This window comes from Aphelocoma coerulescens, chromosome 7 (genome assembly GCF_041296385.1).
Source record: "Aphelocoma coerulescens isolate FSJ_1873_10779 chromosome 7, UR_Acoe_1.0, whole genome shotgun sequence".
Lineage (NCBI taxonomy): Eukaryota > Metazoa > Chordata > Aves > Passeriformes > Corvidae > Aphelocoma > Aphelocoma coerulescens.
In genome coordinates this window covers 3,501,214-3,520,163 of record NC_091021.1, presented here as the reverse complement: position 1 = coordinate 3,520,163, position 18,950 = coordinate 3,501,214, and the positions used below count along the sequence as shown (strand labels likewise).

At 42.6% G+C, this 18,950-nt stretch overlaps 1 protein-coding gene across 12 annotated transcripts in view; it reads right to left on the bottom strand.

Annotated features, from left to right (window-relative positions):
* Nucleotides 1-18,950, bottom strand: part of IKZF2 (IKAROS family zinc finger 2) — a 147,563-nt gene that overhangs the window by 30,819 nt on the left and 97,794 nt on the right. For 11 of the 12 annotated variants that reach the window (XM_069021777.1, XM_069021776.1, XM_069021779.1 and 8 more), the window contains one exon: nucleotides 15,396-15,563. The exons of the other annotated variant lie outside the window; for it this stretch is intronic. In XM_069021777.1, the coding sequence (XP_068877878.1) occupies nucleotides 15,396-15,563 (168 nt within the window). The remainder of the gene's footprint in view (nucleotides 1-15,395; nucleotides 15,564-18,950) is intronic. 12 annotated transcript variants of the gene reach the window in all.

The following is an 18,950-nucleotide window of genomic DNA, read 5'->3' as shown; positions in this document are numbered from 1 at the left end:
GTGCCAGAAGTTTAACAAACAAACAAACAAACAAATTCACTCCTGTTTCACTGGCACAGTCACAGAATTACTGAAATCTTCCAAATTGTCCAGATAGTCACATGGCTCCTGCCACAATCCTGCAGCACCCATTAAAATAGAAAAAGCAAGAATTTTACACTCCATTTTTCTCCTTTGTGCAGCACGGAAGACCGTTCACTTTGCAGGTTTGTATGTTGTATCTGTGTATGTGTGAAAAACAAAGGAAATTGTACCTATGTGAAAACATGCAAATAAATTAAGCACCAAATCAAGGAGAACACTGATAGGGACAATAATGTTGCATTTAGTTTTGAAAGAGATGAAATTCATGGGTACGTGCTCCAATTCTATGTTGCAAGAAACATACATTGCACTACATAGAAGCTCTCCTCATGAATTTCTCAGGGTTTAACTGTTTCCTTCATTCACACCTGGCTAAAGGAACCTGACACTCAATTTTTAGTTTACATTAATGCCAGTGAAGCATTCTGATTTCCCTCCCCACATATATTTGAAAATTTCAAGTGTACATGTTCTGCACTTAATGCTGCGAGGCCACTGACCTGAATGCAACTGTCCAAGTCTCACGCCAACATGTCCCAGAAGGTCTAGAGCCCCAGCACTGGTGGGGTTCCCAGGAATTCTACATGGATTCTGAAATGCTTCAATAATATTAGAAAAGGACTCTGTTTAGATTGCACTCTGATGCTGAGATGAACTAACACAAACCAGGAAGTCCATAAAATAACTGGTGTTTTATCACCTGGATGGTTTCAAAGTGACAAAAGCAGCCAGGTTTACCATCACTTACTTTTAAAGGGATAGAGGCCCTCCAAGGAACACAACAGGTGACTCTGGAAAGGAGCCTCCACCCTGCAATGTCTCCACGCTATCTGGATGTGGGTGGGAACGGGCTGAAGAAAGAGCTTAAAGCTTAACTCTGTGTACCAGTGCTGTACTTTCCACTCCACTTCAGACCTTTAACATTATATAAAGTTGACTTGATAAGTGGAGTGTTAATTAGTTCACAAGGCAAATCTTCCAAAATGTGCTCGTTGGCTTCTCTTCATTTTAACCCTGCCCCAACAACAGAGTGAGCAGGTAAAATGAAAACAAGTTTAGGTTGGATGTTGTTCCTCTCTGCCCTGTCCTGTCCACTCCCTGTCAGTGCCACAGCTCAGCAGGAATGTCAGGAGGTGCCTGGAGATCCACGTGCCATCGCAAGCCGAGCTCCAACTGCAGGTGGGGAGGAACAGCTCCCAGGGGCAGCGCAGGGTGTGGGTACCTCGGTGCAGATCAGGAATGCTGCTGGACAAACACTCCCTCCACAAGTGCTTTTGTTTGGGGGTTTTTGTTTCCTCTTTGGGTAAAACAAATGTAGATGTTGGGCCAGATTTGTCTATGGAAGCAATATCCTGAAGCCAGTTCATATCAGCTGTGTGCAGTTTGCATTTATTCCAAGTGCAGCCCCTCTGCATATCCTGCAGAAGTCCCAGAGCATTATAAAGCTAACAGAATAGAAGAATTATTTGGAGCAGGCAGTGCCAAACAAAGTGCTACCAGGTATCCTATACTATATAAACAACAGGAGATAGAGAGAACACACCATGTTAAGCTTTCACTATAACACTAGGTAAGTTTTCTCCTGCATAAAATCACTGAGCAAGCCCTTAACTCATTTCTTCTCATCCCATGGCAATGAGTTCCCCTGTTCCCACTACATGCTCCTGTGTAAGAAAAAGCATCTTTTAGCACCTGGCATCTTTCAGTTTTATGTCTTGTATTAGCAGGTAAGAAGAACACACTCCCTTCCTGTAAGTTTTCCCTTTTCTTGTCACTGTCAGAAACAAAGTTTTGGAAACAGACTATTAAGACCAAGCTGTCACAAAGATAACAGCAACTTGGGAAGAGTAATACTGACAGCTCCTCTTCTTTTCCCAACCACTGATGTTGGGAGTTTTCACTTATTTTGATCAAGGCCAACAGTGAAGGGAATCTTGCTTCCAAAAGCAGGTCAGGCTGTGAAACTAATGGGCTCCTTTGGGACATGAAAGTTGTTATTCACACTTTTCTAACTGCCCAGGAAGTAGTGTGGCCCATGCCTCCGTGTTACCCCCATCTGCTGTTCAGGCATGTGGTTTTGCCATGTCTTGCACCAGTGTCAAATGAGGTCAAACAGCAGAGAGCTGACTGCCTCCTTCCACCTGTGCAGCCTTCCCATCCCCTCCTCTAGCTCTCTGCCTCACAACACGTGTGTTTATTGCCAACGATGCAGAGCAGCTCAAAACAAAGGTGGGACTTTTCTCACCGACACCAGTGGTCTTTACCGCTCCATGTTCAAAATTAACTGCAGTATTTGGCAGGAGGAAGTCATGACCATTTTGTACAAAAACAATTCTCAGCACAACAAAGTTAACAGTAAAGGTTAACATCATCTTTTAAAGGATGATGGGGAACTTTAAGAGAGGAATCTGAGATACTGGACAGCTTCTGCTCTAGCACAAACCTCTACATCAAGTGTCTAGGTCTCCTATTGAAGCTACATTAATCTTTTCTAGGTAATAGAATTCTGCAATTCCTGTTACTCTCAATATTTTTCCTAGTTGTTTTGGTTTCTTTGTTTTTTTTGTTTGGTTTTGTTTTGTTTTGTTTTTTGTGATTTTTGTTGTTTTGGGTTTGTGTGGGGTTTTTTCGTTTGTTTGGAGGGGATGGTTGCTTGTTTGTTTCAATACAAAAAATAAACAACAACAATTTCAGAATACTTCTTAATACCTAGGATTTTTTAGGTTTGTTTAGTAAAGAGAATGACTAGAAAGGGAGGGAGGAAGGAAAGATTTGGGGGTTTAGGATGTTTCCTTTTTGGTGCAATTAGCTTTGAACTACAAGTCCTGGATAGATTCAGAGGCTAATTGTGACTGAAAGGGAGGTAGACAAAATGAAAGGGAATTAAATATGGGTGTGAAATTAAACCAAAAGGAAGAAAAAGAAAAGAAGGGAAGAAAAAGCAACTGCTTAGGCTGAAAGTAAAGACAGAAAAGCTGGACAACAGAATATAGCTCTCTAAGCATCCAGAAATACTTTAAAAATGTTTCCTGTAAAAGCAGGGAATTAAGGAAACTCTGAATATATTTAACTACATTCCCTGATGGAAAAAAAAAAAAAAAAAAAAAAAGTCATACTGAAGGTTCCACTAGGCTCTTTGAAATAGGTGATTTCACCCAGAAGTCTGAATCAAGAGTGAAAGGATGTAAATTTTCTTGTTCCTCAATACCCGGAAGAAAAAAAAATCTTTATCATTTTCTTACATCTACTCTTTTAATTTGTGTGGAAAGTCTTGTAACTGAGTCAGCAGATGGGAATTTAGAACATCTGGGTTCATTCTCACCTGTGACACTGATGTCTTGCCTTTGTCAAGTCCCTTTTTGTTGGCCTTCTGGGTTCCTCCCCAGCTGAAGGTGGCTGGGCAGCAAACCTTCCTCTCCTCTTGTCTTGGGCTTGAACTCTGAGAAATAACTGTATCTCACCAAGAGTTACCTATCACCTGACACAAAATAGCCTTTCCCTTCTCTTCACCAAGGTGTGATCCTGTCCCAGGGCCTGTACTCCAGCACTCCATGCTGATCAAGGCAGAAATCTTGTGCTTCTCAACCAGAACTGTACTTGCAGCCTCTCAAAGTTGGCTCATTTTTAGCCTTTGGAACAAACACACTGCTTGTAGAAGACCATGTGAACATAATGGATACATTTTTCACAATATAGCTAACACAGACATTTTACTATGGCACGTAAAAGTCCAACAAAGCACTTTTCCTGGTGAATGATCTGTTCTTTGCAGCTGAACGGCTTCATTCCAACACAAGATGCCAAAAACAAGGCTTTGATGCTGCCTGATGGAAATGTAGCTATGGATAGAGAGATACTCCTTACCCCACAGCATTACCGACACCTGCAGTTTCACCCCAAGTCAGACACCACACTGTGCTTTCCTTCAGCTCCCAGCTCCTAGAGTCAGCTGACCAAAGAGGAGAAGTTAACTTGCATGTTTGCTCACTCACTCCCTTCCCACTCGTGAAATAAATATTGTAAGGTAAATAAAAAGGACAATTTATCACCTTGCACTCTTATTTGATATGGGAATCCAGATTCGCAATGTTTTAATTACTGGGGCCAGAAACTCATCAATAGTGTAAACTCTGAAGAATTGTGGCAATATCCATGGAATTTCTTCAGATTAGTAAAACTACAATTGATACCAAAACATCAGCCAAAACCACTTCCGTAAACCACCTATTTTCCTACTGGAAATTTTCCACTCTTCCGTTGTTTCAAAATTCAGTGGAATTAAGATGGATTTTCTCCCTAAATGTTCTCCAACTTATGCCTTAAATAATTTCCCTGTTCCATCCTGGTGTTTTATAGGAATAAAACTAATATTACATATGAACCACAGAATAACGTGTCTCGTATAAAAGAGATTCCTTCTGTTAGGAAGACATTCTAAGTGGCACATTCAGTCTGCATTTACACTATGGGCTCCGTACCCAGTACACTGACTGTATTAGTTTTTGTTTTCATAACCTATTCCTGACACCCAACAAGAACTGGGAGTGCTGCTCCAGGATTTGGCAAGAAGGAACAGGCTGTGGATGAGCAGGTTTCTCTGACTCACCTACACGGATCAACAAGGAAAAATAAAAGGGAGAGGGTGGGGATTGCAAAGGGAAAAAAAAGGAGAGAGAGAGGAGTGACGTGTTCCTTTGGATGCGGTGTGTAATGCTGCTGGCAGCCTGCCTGCTCCGGTGCCACAGAGTTCCAGACATGCCAGTCCAGCTGACTCAGCTCTTTGGAAGAAGGAAAGAGAAGGGAGAAATTTCTCAAACGTTTCTGATACCCGAGGGACAGGGATCGCTGGGCTCTCCTCGAGGATCTTTGAACCCTGCTCTCACACCAGGGACTTTCCAGTGGTGTCCCCAGAGGGGTATTAGAGATGGCCACATGATAACCCTATTCAGAACTGCTTATGTTTGTACCAAATCCTGCCTCTGTGGTTGTTGGAAAATTCATCAGCACAGCTTTATCCCACAAACCAGAAATGTCAGGCCTTTCCTAGCCAAGGCTAACTGCTCTCAGACAAGACACTGTCTCCAAGGAAACAAGCAAAATGCAGGCACATGAAGGGTATCCAAGTGAGAGAAAGTCTATGGCCCATGTCACTTCTCTATATAAAAACCTCAACATCGGATTATCTGCAGTGTGTTTTTTGCATGTGATTTATTTTTTAGAAAGACCTTGAAGCCCTTAAATCACCTGGGCTCTGGCTACCTTTGAGGCCAGCTCTATCCCAGAAGGCAGCCCCTGTTAGGAACAGCCCCACTTCTGGTTGGCTGAGGGGGACCCTGTGCTGCTGCCACAAAATCATAGAATGGTTTGGGATGGAAAATCATCTCGTTTCAACCCTCGTACCATGGGCAGGGACACCTTTCACTAGACCAGGTTGCTCAAAGCCCAATGCAGTTTGGTCTTGACTTGCACTCCAAATAAATGAGGCAGAAGGGAGAAAGTACCTAATTCCTGGCAAAAGGAACCAGAACACAGGCTAAGGCTTAGGCTGACAAAGCCCCTAATTCTCACTGAAATCAAGCAGACCTCATTGCTTCTAAAGACAAAAGCCACACTGAACTAGCCCCAAAATGAACACTGGGATGAGCCTGTCTTAATTTTCCAGTCAGGAAAGTCACCAAGAGAGGTCCTTGACTGTCTCAGAGCACATAAGAACATTTATGCCTCTTGCAGGAATAGAAGAAAAGGACATGCGCTTCAGGGGCACATTCCTTTAACACAGAGCAGCCAGCGCTCATCACTTGCAGCACTTCCCAGAGGCAGAACAACTCTAGCACCTTTGATACAAAGAGCCCAAACAACCTGTAAGTAGAGGCTCTTCCAAAGGGATAGCTCTGTGTGGCTGGGCAGTATCCAAACCAGGTGCTCTTTGTCAAAAGTTCAATACCCAGGGCCTCACCAGCATTTCTCCAGCTTCAGGAATGAAGATAGAGATCTTGATTCGCTGTTGCAAGGCAGGGAAGGAACTTGGGGCACCCTGTCTGAAATCAACACAGCACAGTTATGCAAAACATGTGTGCAACTGGCATCTCTTGTGTAATCCTGGCTGCAATCAACCTCTCTAACCACTCCAGAAAGGAAGGAGGGGCAGAGGGTGGAGAAAGTTCACACTTAGATCAAATAAAAAATGGGAAAATATCCAGAGAGCTTTAGTCAGGTAAAAACACAGTTCCCTCTCATGGGAAACCTCCAGGACAAGTTTCCTTGAACTTCACACAGGGTTATAAATAGGAGGAAAGTCACCTAGAGTTCAGTACAGGTTCACTGTAAAAAAATCTAGACATTCTCATTTTCCTTCTTGAGTGATATCCATCAATATCTTAGCTGTAAGCCAATTCATAATTACAGGCTGCTGAGAGCTTGGGAGAATGGTATCAGTAGCAGCTTTCCTCAACTCTGCTGTGGCGTGGGTTATGGGTTATTTTTGTCCCCCTTTAGTTTCTCTTGGCTTCCTTTTCAGATGGCAAAAATACCTCTCTTACACCTTAAAACATATGCTGTCAAAAATGTCAGGGGCGGTTCTCCATTTCACACTGCCCCATAACACAGCTCTGAGATATCAATGAAAGAAGGCCTCACACCACTGCTGGGTTCCAAGCTGAAACATTCTCAAGCTGAAAGTTTCACAAACTTCTTCAAGAGCTGACAAAGGCCAGCTCCAAATGTTGGGTCTCCTTTCCCCAGAGATGATATGCAGAAGCTTTTTGCCCTTGAAAATAATTTTCTCAGGGGAAAAATGAACCCAACATTTGTTTCCTCTTTAGAGCTGCTGTGGTATTTGCTGCTCAGAGTATGTGCAAGAAATGGTCTTGGCTTTGTTGAGATGTGGCTTGGTCAAGTCAAAACCATGTTTGCATCTCAATTGCACAAAAAAGTTCTCTGTGACCTCTTGAGTCTGTCTGCAAAACCCACTGCAGATACTTTGGTGGCTGGCTCTGGAGCAGGAGGGCTCCTGGCTGCATTGTGTCCTGCAAGCTTATCCTAATGCAATGAGACACCCAATTCCCTGCACACGCAACACCTGCACCTTAAATCCTGGGTTTGTATGTACATGTGCCAACTTGTGCCTAAAAATACCAGATTTCTGAAACAATCCCTGGTGACAAGCAAAACAAGGCTTCTCTAGCTGGAACTGAAACGAGCAAAGAACTACAGATCTTTAAATTCCTGAGCTTCTCGAGCCCCACCTGCCAGCCTGTCCACAGCAGTTCTGGTGCAGAAAGACAAGTGATGCACACAAAGCTACCTAGGTGCTTAGGTCCCTCAATTTGCAAATTGGGTCTCATGGGGGTTTTCCTGTTTCATTTCCTCATCACTGAAAAAAACAGATAACAAGGAGGCAACAGCTCATACCCACTTCACACAGGCTTGGGGCTGATGGAATAGATAGGGGTTTTTAAAGAAATGACACAAAAATTGCAGGCTAAGTAGTAAGTCCTTTAGTATTATTAATAATCACCTTACTATTGTGTCTGAGATAATCACATTGGTATCAGGGTCTAATACCTCAGTGGTTATGGTAACAATACAAAGTTATTATTCCTTCCACTTTGTAATTATCTCATTTCACTACTGCACAAAGGCTAAGTAAAACTAAGGAGATCACGTAGAGCGCTGTGCAGCTGGGGCACCAGCAGCACCGAGTACTCTACGATGTACTTACATGACCTTCATTGCAGCAATACGTGTGTGCCTGGCCGTGGTTCCCACGTGCTGCCCTCTCACCATCTCAACTAGGTGGAGAAGTGCTCTTTATTTCCATTTTACTAGCAGGCAGCTAAGTCAGAGATAAGGTTAAGGGGTCTGCATTTGTACCGGTCCCGGTTTCCAAAGCATCAAATGACTTTGCAATTTAGGTCCCTCATAAACGAGTGAATAAGAGTAGCAAAAACATTCAAAATTAGTAATAAAAAAGAGACGAGAGGATTGGAAAATAAAGACAGACTAGAATGGAATCAATGCTAGACATATGACTACAGTCTATCATAGTGTAAACTGAGCACAGGAATTACTCACAGTCACAAAAGACAGTGCTAAAAAGAGCAATAATCTGCACCAAAAGAAAGAATAGTTAAGGTTAAATATCAGGATGAGAGTCACAGCTATAAAAAGCAGATGGGAAGTGGAACTGTCTCCCTAGGGAGGCAACAGAAACAGTCTCTCTGGATGTTTAAAAAACAGGTTAGGCCTGGTGTTTAGAAGCACTGCTGCTCTATATGCAGAAATCTTACCACATTCATGCTTTTTTGATGCCAGTGAAATCCCACATATAGCACTGTGACAGAATAAAAGCCCAGAGGAAAAAGAAAGTCACTGTCTTATTTGCTGCTCCAGAACAGGAAGGCTGGCCTAGGAACTGGCAGCACCCAGCAGTGGAGAGGGGCCTGTGTGCTCTCCAAATTGTAGCCCAGAAGAGCAGGACCAGGTGCTTTCTTGCGTTCCATGTGGCCTGAGGCAACACAGAGAGGGACAGAATCTGGGTAATGATGCCAGGATGTGAATTGCTAACATGGAGGGGAGATGGGAGACACACAGAAAACTGATGTCAGCGGTTTCATCCCAAAGACAAACTTCCATTCTTGCACGAGTATTTAATCAGGAACGAACCAGTCACAACTAATGAGGGATGACCCCATGTGAATCCTACACCGTGGTGATGCTGCCTAAACAAGAACCTTGTAACCTCCAAGCACTGCAGAGGACTTGCTGGTAGACCTGGCAGAGACATAGCGAAGCCATGGTCCACTGAGAGAGGCAGCAGGAGGGACCAGACCAGTCTCACAGACACCAGGATAAATCTTAGCACCTGCTAATCTCACTGTGAACTGACATTAAGAATGAGAATGCTCCCATGGTGTTGGCATCTCTCATCTTTAGGAGAGGGGGGAGTCTTTCCCTATGCAGCCAATATACAGGGAGCCCCCAGGCACTAAAAGAACAGACACGTCCTGCTTGCACCGGGGCACCACAAGAGACAGGGAGCTGCAGGGCATCTGCTCCTGCTATCTCAATCACACACTCCAGACAGGAGCGGGGGGAAAGAGTAGAAAAGCTGATACCCAACCCTAAGAGAGAGAGGGATTCATGAGGTTGGTACACAGCCCATCTACCATTGCTTGCCAGGACCACTCCTTCCATGTCTCTGCTTTATCTGTCAGAAGCAGACTTCCTGCATTAAACAGTTAAAGACTGATTCCTAAACTGCAGCAGATAGGAGGGAATCTTTATGGAATTTCAAGACTTTTAAAGTCCAAAATATAAAAGTGAACACTCCTTGCTTTGGGTGGAACCATATCTTTTCAAAAGTTCCCCTGAAAACAAAGATCAAATGTACTTTTGCTGGAATGATCAAGATCCTACAGCATCTTTAAATCAAAGATTTCTTTGATTAATGATTTCTCCATGGTAATAATGCTCTGTAGAAAAGACCAAGATTCTATACTGAGATAATTCTGAACATAAAAGATAATCTTTCCATATAGCAGATATCAGTATTTATCACAGCAGTGCTCTGGAGATGAAGATGACCCCTCCACTCCAAGTCCAGGTGGGGCTTTAGCAAAGCATGGGATACAAGAGGGCTCCACAGAGGATTAAATTTTAAACAAGGATCCCCAGGGGATGAAGCCCTGGCATAGCAAACTCCTACCCCTGTACACATTTTGAGCTTACCTTCTAAAAATGCACACACAAATAAATGGAAAGCAGAATAGCAGAGATTTTAGACTCTCCAGCACGGAGTGAAGGCCTCTAGGTGCTGGAAGCACTAATGAGAAGCAGAGCTGCTGCAGGATTGCACACATGCTCACAGCGGTTTGGAACCCGCAGCCCGATAAGAAAAACCCCAAATGATTTTGTGACGAGGGTAATTCCACTGAGTTTAACTGAAACAGCATAAGAAAACCTGAGAGGAAGAGCAGCTCTGCCTGATTAAATTGAGCTCTAAGTATCAGATCAACAGAATAAATACCCACCAGCTCATCACAACTGAGGGAAGATGCTGTTTGCTAACCTATTTGGAGAAATGGGATTTGTATGCAAAATAGCCCCTTGCCTCTTCACATACACATTTGATTTTTCACAGACAGTATCCTATGTGTCCGCTTTTAATTTTTTTCCCCATTCACAGTGTTTGAGTCAGTCCAGTACAGAGTGTAATGAGAACTTCAGATCACAAGATTCAACTAATTATGACATTCCCATTCTCAAAAACACGGTTACAGAGCAGATACTGGGCCTTTTAAGAGTGGAGATGTTAATAGCGGCAAAAGTTCCCCCAAGATGAAAAAGAGCAGTTTAAAATATTGACTTCATTATTCTTAATAACCATCCTTGCCACTGTTTCAGTAATTCTCACTGGCTTTTGACAGCTGGGAACTCACACACAGCACAGTGTATTCCAGAGCTTGTTCATCCAATTTTTCAGCCAAACGGAGCCACTCAGAAGTGGGACTCTCCCAAACACATATTGAGGCAGGCATGTCATCAGGATTAGGGAACAAGTTCCTTCTACCTCTGAGCATAGCTGCACACACAGATAGCACTCCTCAGGTCTGCCATTCAACCCCAGGCGTGTGGACACCTCGGATGGCCCACTGCCACCCAGGTTGAGAAAGATGGACTTGCTAACCAACAAACATGGAAAGAGTTCCCATGAACAGGGCATTTTCCTTTTTAATTATACGTGCCTTTTATCTTGCACACTGTACATGGTTTGCTAAGATTGTGCTTTTGGGAGTTTTGTCTAAGCCTTTCTTTTCAAAACAAAAGCTTTCTGCTTTTCTTTTGCCAATAAAGGGGTACCATTAGTTCAGTGCTATTGAAGAGCTGGACAGAAACAAACAAAATGCAGCAGCAATGCAGGAGAAAGAGGGGGAAGAAAAATAAGTATTTCTTAAAAGCAAAAAAACTGTTTGGAGGGGACACTTTCTAAGCAGAAAAGCAGTAGCTTTGAAACAAATCTTAAAATGTATTGTGAGGACAATCTTCTGTGAAAAAATAATAATCTGACTACCCACTTTTTAAGGAAGAAACAGACAGTAAAACTGCTTTCTTATATGAATAACATTTACATACTCCCACAGTAATGAACATGACTGAAGCTGCCAAATAAAAAGAAAAATCAGGAAACTCCAGAATTAATGTTCATGTCGACAGTTTGTGTGGACACGCGACGAGACAGTCTTTTAAGCACTAAACAATCTGCACACAGGACCATCCTTACTTAGTGCAATGGATGAATGATTCTCACTTAGTCAAAACCTATTCCATCTTTTGTCTTCTCCTTAGCATGTGATCCCATCCCTCATTTCTGACTTACTGCCCAAGCCCTGCTCTGAAAACTGAGGTGCCTGTGTTTGCTCTGGACTCTTCCAGATTGCTCATCAGTGCAGCCTTAACTTTTTCAAGCACTGTTGGAGCATTTATGTTTACAACAGCATTATGAGGGGAGGGCTGACTCAGCTCCATTTTAGACACAAGAGAAATCCATGCCAAAACATAACTGCTAAGTTTATGTGCCCACCTGAGGATGCCTGGCTTTTTGGGGTAAAACAGCATCAAGCTGTCATACCTTTCAAAGTATGGAGGTCAACATCTGGACGGCTTTAACCATCAGATTGACCTGTCAGATTCAGCTGCCTCCCTTAAAACTTCTGGGGTTGTTCATTAACTGTCTACAGCGGAATTTCTCTCATATAGTTTGTCTTTGCCATTGCCTTGTGCAAGTCCAGAGAGGACTGAGAAGACAGGCATGTCTCAGGGTGAGATAGCAGGTACTCTGTAAATGCCATCAGCAGATTGCTTTGCCCGGATGTTTTTTCCTTTAAAACAGCAAAATCCAGGCCAATCCCTGCTGATTTGGCCAATGCATCTTGCAGGAGGGGGCTACAAACTTCTGTCCCAGCACTCCACAGCCTGTCCTTACATTCCCATCCTGGAAGCCGTCTCTGTACCTCTCTTCTATTACTTGGGGTGTGGAACTATGGAGTTAATTCTGAAAAAAACACCTGAAAGTCCTGTAAGTACCTTGAGGTACATGCCCACTCTTAGTGTAAGTCTGCGCATGAACTCTCCCCAGGCATTATCCCACTGATGTCCTGAAGGCATCATTATATTCCTGAAACCAAAGCAGCTGCATGTGGGAGGAAAATATAGACATAAAGTTCATCAGAACTCCGTATGTCCGTAAAAGGTAAATAATCGCAGGAGTAAATCACTGCAAGATAAGTCCTTAATTATTTAGGGCTAAACAGCAGTAGCAGCATGACAGATGTGAAGCAATATTTTGTTAACCACTCAGCCTGGGAACACTTACACAGTAAGATATTATTCTGCACAAGAAGATAAGGCAAAATGTAGACTGTGATGCTTAGAAACATTTTCAAATCAACAGGAAATAATATTTAAAAAGCATGAACAAACATCAATCCAAAGAAAAAAAATGTAATTATTTTAAAGTTACTAGTAAGTATCAGCTATTTCGGAGATCTCAGAGAAGCTTCTGCTAATTTCTGTTTGCATCTGTATTTCATTATTTTTTTACCTTTCCTGTTGTACTGTATGAAAACTGCACTAAGCACAGGAAGAACTGACTAAAAAGTAGCAGTGAGACGATGTCACTAAGTGGTGACACAAGCAAAGTGCTCTCAAATCCACAAATCAAATTAACTGAGAGGAAAAAAAAAGAGATAAAACAGAATTCTTCAATTCCTTTATTGCATAAATTGCCTTCCATAGTAGTTTAAACCTTCTTGGGAAGGAGAAAAGATTAAGGGGTTTTGCTTCGGTATTTTATTTTATTATTAATAGCACTCTCTTATTTAAGGAGGAAAAGAATATACATACATACATTTAAAAAAAAAGGGAATCGGTGTTGCATTTATGAAACCATGCACCAGATTCTCATCTGCTACAAAACAGAAGTACTTCCCTTACTTAGGGGATGTAATTCCAATCTCCATCAGCTGAGGATCTGATCTTATCTGACAAGCTTTCCTCTAACAAAAATATATTCAGACTCACCTCAATTTAGACACTAAGTGTACCAGATTGAAACTGGCTTCAAGTTTCAAAACAGTTTTCAACCTCTTCTTTGTATATATTAGCCAATATCCTCTTTTCTGCTCAGAAACAGCAGAAGATGTAAACATTGACAGAATCATAGAATCATTCAGGTTGGAAAAGACCTTTGCTGCAGCTGCTGGATCTGCTCTACCTTCCAGGCCTACTTACAGACTTTGATGTGTGCTTTATGAAAGCACAGAATGCTTGTATAGCACACTGATATGAAACTGTTTAAAGTCCCTAGGGGGGCATCTACCCATCTTTTCCATGATCCAGGTGTGCATAAGCCAACCCAGCTTGTTTATATGGCAGGGACAGACACCTTAACTTCCCTGCCCACGGCCAGAGTGGAACTTCACCTTCATGCAGGGGGATGCCAGGTTTTAGGGCAATAATCCAGGTTTCAGCTCTTCACCTGTGAGCGCTACTCTACGAATTGCCTTGGACAGTTTTGTGGGAGCACTTGTCTGTTTCTGCTGGCCCTCTGCTGAAAGCTGCTGGATCTGAGTGCTTAGAGGGGTGACACTTTCTCCACTGAAAACAAAGCCTAAAACAACAAACTGAGCAGAGCTGGACATGGCTAAGTCAGTTAGGGAAGGAGCTCCAGTGGAACTTGTGCTAAGCAGCTTAGGTGCCTTCTGAAAATCCCACATCTTTACATTTCATCCTCACGCAAAACACAGAACCATTAGCCATGTGCTCTTCACACAGGAAGAACAATCTCTATCAATGGCAGTATCTAGGTAGCAAAATCTATATTCATATCGTGAAAAGGTCTTGAACTGCAATGTTTGTGTTTGGTAATGTGGGATATTTTTTGTCCCAACTCCCTTTTTGTTTTAATTGTCAACATTTGTATTGTGTTCTGTTTTCTTTTGAAATTTACAGTTGAAACTACAGTTATTGTCAGATGTGTGAAAATTGCAGCTCACCATTCCACAGACATTTTCCCTACTGACTTTAAAATCAAATCCAGCTCAAGCAATTCTCTCCCAGCCTAGTCCCAACTCTACTACTCTCTTGGAAGTTCAAGCTTTCTGTCAGCATTTTACATCAAGCTTCCTGCATACTCCCAAGTCTACTTGAAGAAGCTTACTAGCTTACCCTTTCCTATTCTTGGAAATGGCAGAGCAACTCTATGTCCTAAGACCAACTCAATGCTCCTAAAACAGAAACTCCTACTAAAGTGAGGTTGATTCTGTAGAAGAAATACATATAAAGAGTCAGGAAATTCAAGCAGGATTTCTGCCTGCAGTTGCACTTCCACCACTGTGTTTCAGGAGTCACACATTCACTAACACCTCAAAGAAGTTAATCTGTAATGCTGTCACTTGCAACCAGTCCAATTATCTCTGCTCATTGAACAATGAAACATAGCCTCTTATAAATGGCTCGAACACACAAGTTGAACGTTCAGGAGATACAAACACAACAAGTTAAGATCTTACTCAGGAGTCCTACACAGATGAGCAAGTGGGCAGAATGCAGCCTCTTGGTGCAGGGACAGGGACTAAAACCACAGCTGATCCCGATCACTGGGGCTCCAACACGACTACCAGCACACAGCTATGAGACAGGTACTTCTTGACAACTTATCAAGAAACTATATCAAATAGACTTGATACAGACATGGTCCTATCACTTAACAAGGCAAGAGAAACCCAATCTCTCTTGACCACCTTCAAGCTCTAGGGTGAGTGTTGTGGCTGCCATGAGCTAGGACTTAACAGCAAGATCTAACTGAATCAAAAATGCAATTTAGAGGGCTTTGAAAGATGAACAAGTTTGAACTCAACCAGCATATGGCATTTATTAGATGAAGAAATGGGTATGAACTGCAAAGCCTGCTTCCAAGAGCCCACAGTTATTCTTTGTGATCTTTGGAATTTCACAGCACTTTGGGGCCCAGAGTGTCAAAACAATCTGCCATTGAAGCCGGGATACACCCAAGGAGACACTGAGAGAGAAATTCGATAGCATCAGCTGAAGAGCTCAGTTACACAAAAGGAGAGGTGTGGCTGAACCACAACTTTTCTGATTCACATCAAGGCTTTCCCAAAGCTGAGAGCTGCACTCTCTGAAGAGGATGGTACAGACCCAGAGCTACACTTTATTCTCACTACCTGCTGCACTGGGACGGTAGTGATAAAGGAAGGAAGAAGTGTGAGGAGAAGCCAAGGTGGGCTCACCAGAGTGTGTCCTGAGGTGTCCTGTGAGGGCGTCCCTCCGCCGGCAGGCGTAGCTACAGAAGGGACATTTGAACGGTTTCTCCCCAGAGTGCAACTTGATGTGCCTCAGCAGGTTCCCCTTCTGGGTAAAAGAAGCTCCACATTGGTTACAGTGGAAGGGGCGTTCACCTGGAAGGGAAGGGGAAGGGAGAGAGCTGTCAACACACATCGGAGGATGCACAGAGGCCACTTTCCCACTCTGTACCAGCACCATTGCACATGGGTACAGCCCCCACCACCACCATCACACGGCACTTCTAAAGTCAGAGGCCGTTTCTTTTGCACAATGGGCAAAGCCTCCAATAGTGATTTGAGGCTCTTTCCTTGAGGTGATCAATGCTTCCTTGGTTTTCTTGAAAGTTCTTCACCTCAGAGCTTCTATCCTTTATAAAAGATGAGCTCTGCTGAAAATTTAGATCCATAGTTGTGGTTTTGCAGTATTTACTTCTATGGTTTTGCACTTATTTTTAGTATAGGTCCAATCCATGCGGGTATTTAGAACTGATCATTAACAATTGGACCTTAGCAAAGGTGTTAAGGCCTTTGGTTCAAACCAAACCTGTTGCTTGCGTTATATTTTGACAGACAGCACTTTTTAAAGGTTGCTTTGCATTGCTAGAGGGACATGGAGGGAATGCATGCGAGTGAGGATCAGGGCTGCAAGCTCTGGGCAGTACTGAAACTTGAGAAAAATCTTACACCATTAAACAGTGAAACAAGCAAATTTGCACTCCACAAAAAACAAATTAAAAAACTGGTTTGATGAAAAAGTAAGAGAAACCCTACACCTTATCCTATCACTTCCTCCCATGTGTTCACACACTCTCACACACACATCCAAAGCTTATTTTTATGCTAAGCCTTCATATTTGCCTTAAGACAGTGGGGATTGGGCCCATAAAAAAACCCCTACCTTTTAAAAAAAAATTATTATTTAGAGGAAAACCCCCTGATGAGCTCACACAGGTTTTCTGGAACATTATCAAAACCATACGCTATATCAACATTTGTTGAGGACAGTCAGACTGTTCCAGCAGTCTCAGGCAGGCAGTCAGCTCTAATCACCTGCTTATGTCCTGCTGAGCAAATCAATTGAACACGAGCATATACTTGTGCTGGCCACTTGTCCAAGCGCTTTACGGCATCAGGACTTTAGATCACAGAATCCCAGAATGGTTTGGGTTGGAAGAGACCTTAAAGCCCATCTAGCTCCACCCCCTGCCATGGGCAGGGACACCTTCCACTATCCCAGATTGCTCCAAATCCCATCTAACCTGGCCTTGGACACTTTCAGGAATGGGGCAGACACAGCATCTCTGGGTAACCTGTGCCAGGGCCTCATCCTCCCTCACAGGGAAGAACTTCTTCCATATATACCTAATTTAAATCGACTCTCTTCCTATTTAAAGCACTACCCAATGTTTACACCAAGTAGGGCCCCAGCTCAACAAGGTCTTGATCATCAGATTTCAGATGTAAGCGACCTCATCCACACTTTTTAGTGTATCACCTATTACGGAATCTTGGCCAAATCCTGCTGGGACCTTCTGAGTTTGAATTCAGTGGACTGAAGCACAGATCTTGTGAAAAACAAACACGTTCTGTGATCTTTCACATCTCTTCAAAGCCTTTTACAATTGCTTTAAAACAATTACTCCCTTGCTGGACAAAATGAATGCTACATTTGTATCGAAGCAGTTCATGTGTCTGTCTAGGGTGAAGTCCAAAATACATCTGGAGATTCAAATGGAAGGAGAGGGAGGGAGAGAGCTCTTACAGATGTCCACAAGCAATTCTTGAGTCAGTGGCTCAAATCACTGCCAGGACTGCAATGCTGCCAGGAGGGCAGCACAAGGTATGCCATAGTCTGCAACTTTTATTTCGCACATGGGAGATGAAAATCACATCTAAGGCCGCCGCAGAGGTACTCAAAGAGATACTAAGATTCCTAAAATCTCACCAGGAACATTATGGAGTAATAATAAACAAAAAAAAATCACGGCATAAGGCTCTTCTTCCAATACACTGAACACGAGCTCATTAGAATTGATAAAGAGTTTGTGGTTTCCCTTTCAAACTCCCACACTATACTTAAAGGATCTGATTAGCCATTATCTTCTTTTATATCATTTCAAAATGTCCATAACAGAGATATGTAAAGAGACTGCAGTAGAAAAATACATGGGGTTTTTTTTTTCTTTTATGTTTTGCTTTCGCTGTCTGAGAAAACAGGCAAAACCCTTTCCTTTGACACGTTTCTGAGTGTTCTGGAATGATATCTTCAGTTTCAGGATGACAACATGAAAGAAGGTAGCACATTTCTTACCAAGTCTAAAGTCTTTCCTTCTACTCCTGCTGTATTTAAAATTATGCAGTTACTGTGTTTTACCCACTACATCACCCACTTATCTCTGACATTTTGGAGGCCATATATGAGCAGGTATTACTCCTCCGAAAACTGGCTGCTCTAGAGATGCTGAAAGCTTTCAGTCAGGAATTCAAATAGTCACTGCACCACAGTTTGATAGCAAAGACGACATGAAAACACTCACCACAAAATCACCCGTAGTCTGCTCCTCTCTTGCAACAGACAGAATCCGCTCCAATAGCACATTTTACCTTAAATAACCTTTGTATCTATTTAAAGCCAGCCTGAATTCATTTCTCCTACTGGCTTCATTCCGGGTAAATAGCTGCTTTGATGTGTTTGTTACACTCCTGTCCAATCACTCGATTCCAGCTCCTTGTTTAAGCTGCAGGCTTGTGGGATGCAATTTTGGTCACACCTTCGTGCTATTGATTAGCAGCTTTTACATTTAGCACAGCTAATCTGGAGGCCATTATCCAATAGAAGGGTGCACAAAGAGAAGTAACGACTGAATAGCAAGAAGATTCTGTTGGTTTTCCAAGAACTGTGCTGTCTGATGCCCACTCCAAATACTAGCAAACAAGCCTTTATCACCTCAATGCCTTGAGAAGACTGTGTTCCAATTATTTCTCCTGCTGCCTTTTCCTGGTAAGTTTGTAAACTGTTCTCCAGAATTATTGCTTCCCAGTAACGAAGTAACTACCTCGACATCCTTATTCACCTCCCTTACTTTTCTGTGAAAACGCAGAGTTTTTATCCATAAGCTGAAATCATACTTCAAACTAAACATCCACTCACAAGAAGTCTTTAAATGCATCTTTTCTCTACATGAGGCTCCCTGACTGTGTTTAAAATGTTTTTGGGGGTGATGGCAACACAGACATACCGGGAACTACGGACCTATTAAAGGTGGCACACGGGACTCCGAGAGGGTAATGACAATTATAAGCACGGTGTGCTTCCCCTCCACTTACAGCCATGCATTTACTGCCTGACTCTATGTACTTACAGTGATTCATTAAAATAAGAACTCTGATGAAAGGCAACTAAGCAAGTTTTGTGCTTTTCAGCACTGGAAACTATGTGACTGCAACGTAACTGCAAAATACTTTGAATCTACTTTAAGTATTAAAGCTCTTCTCTATTAT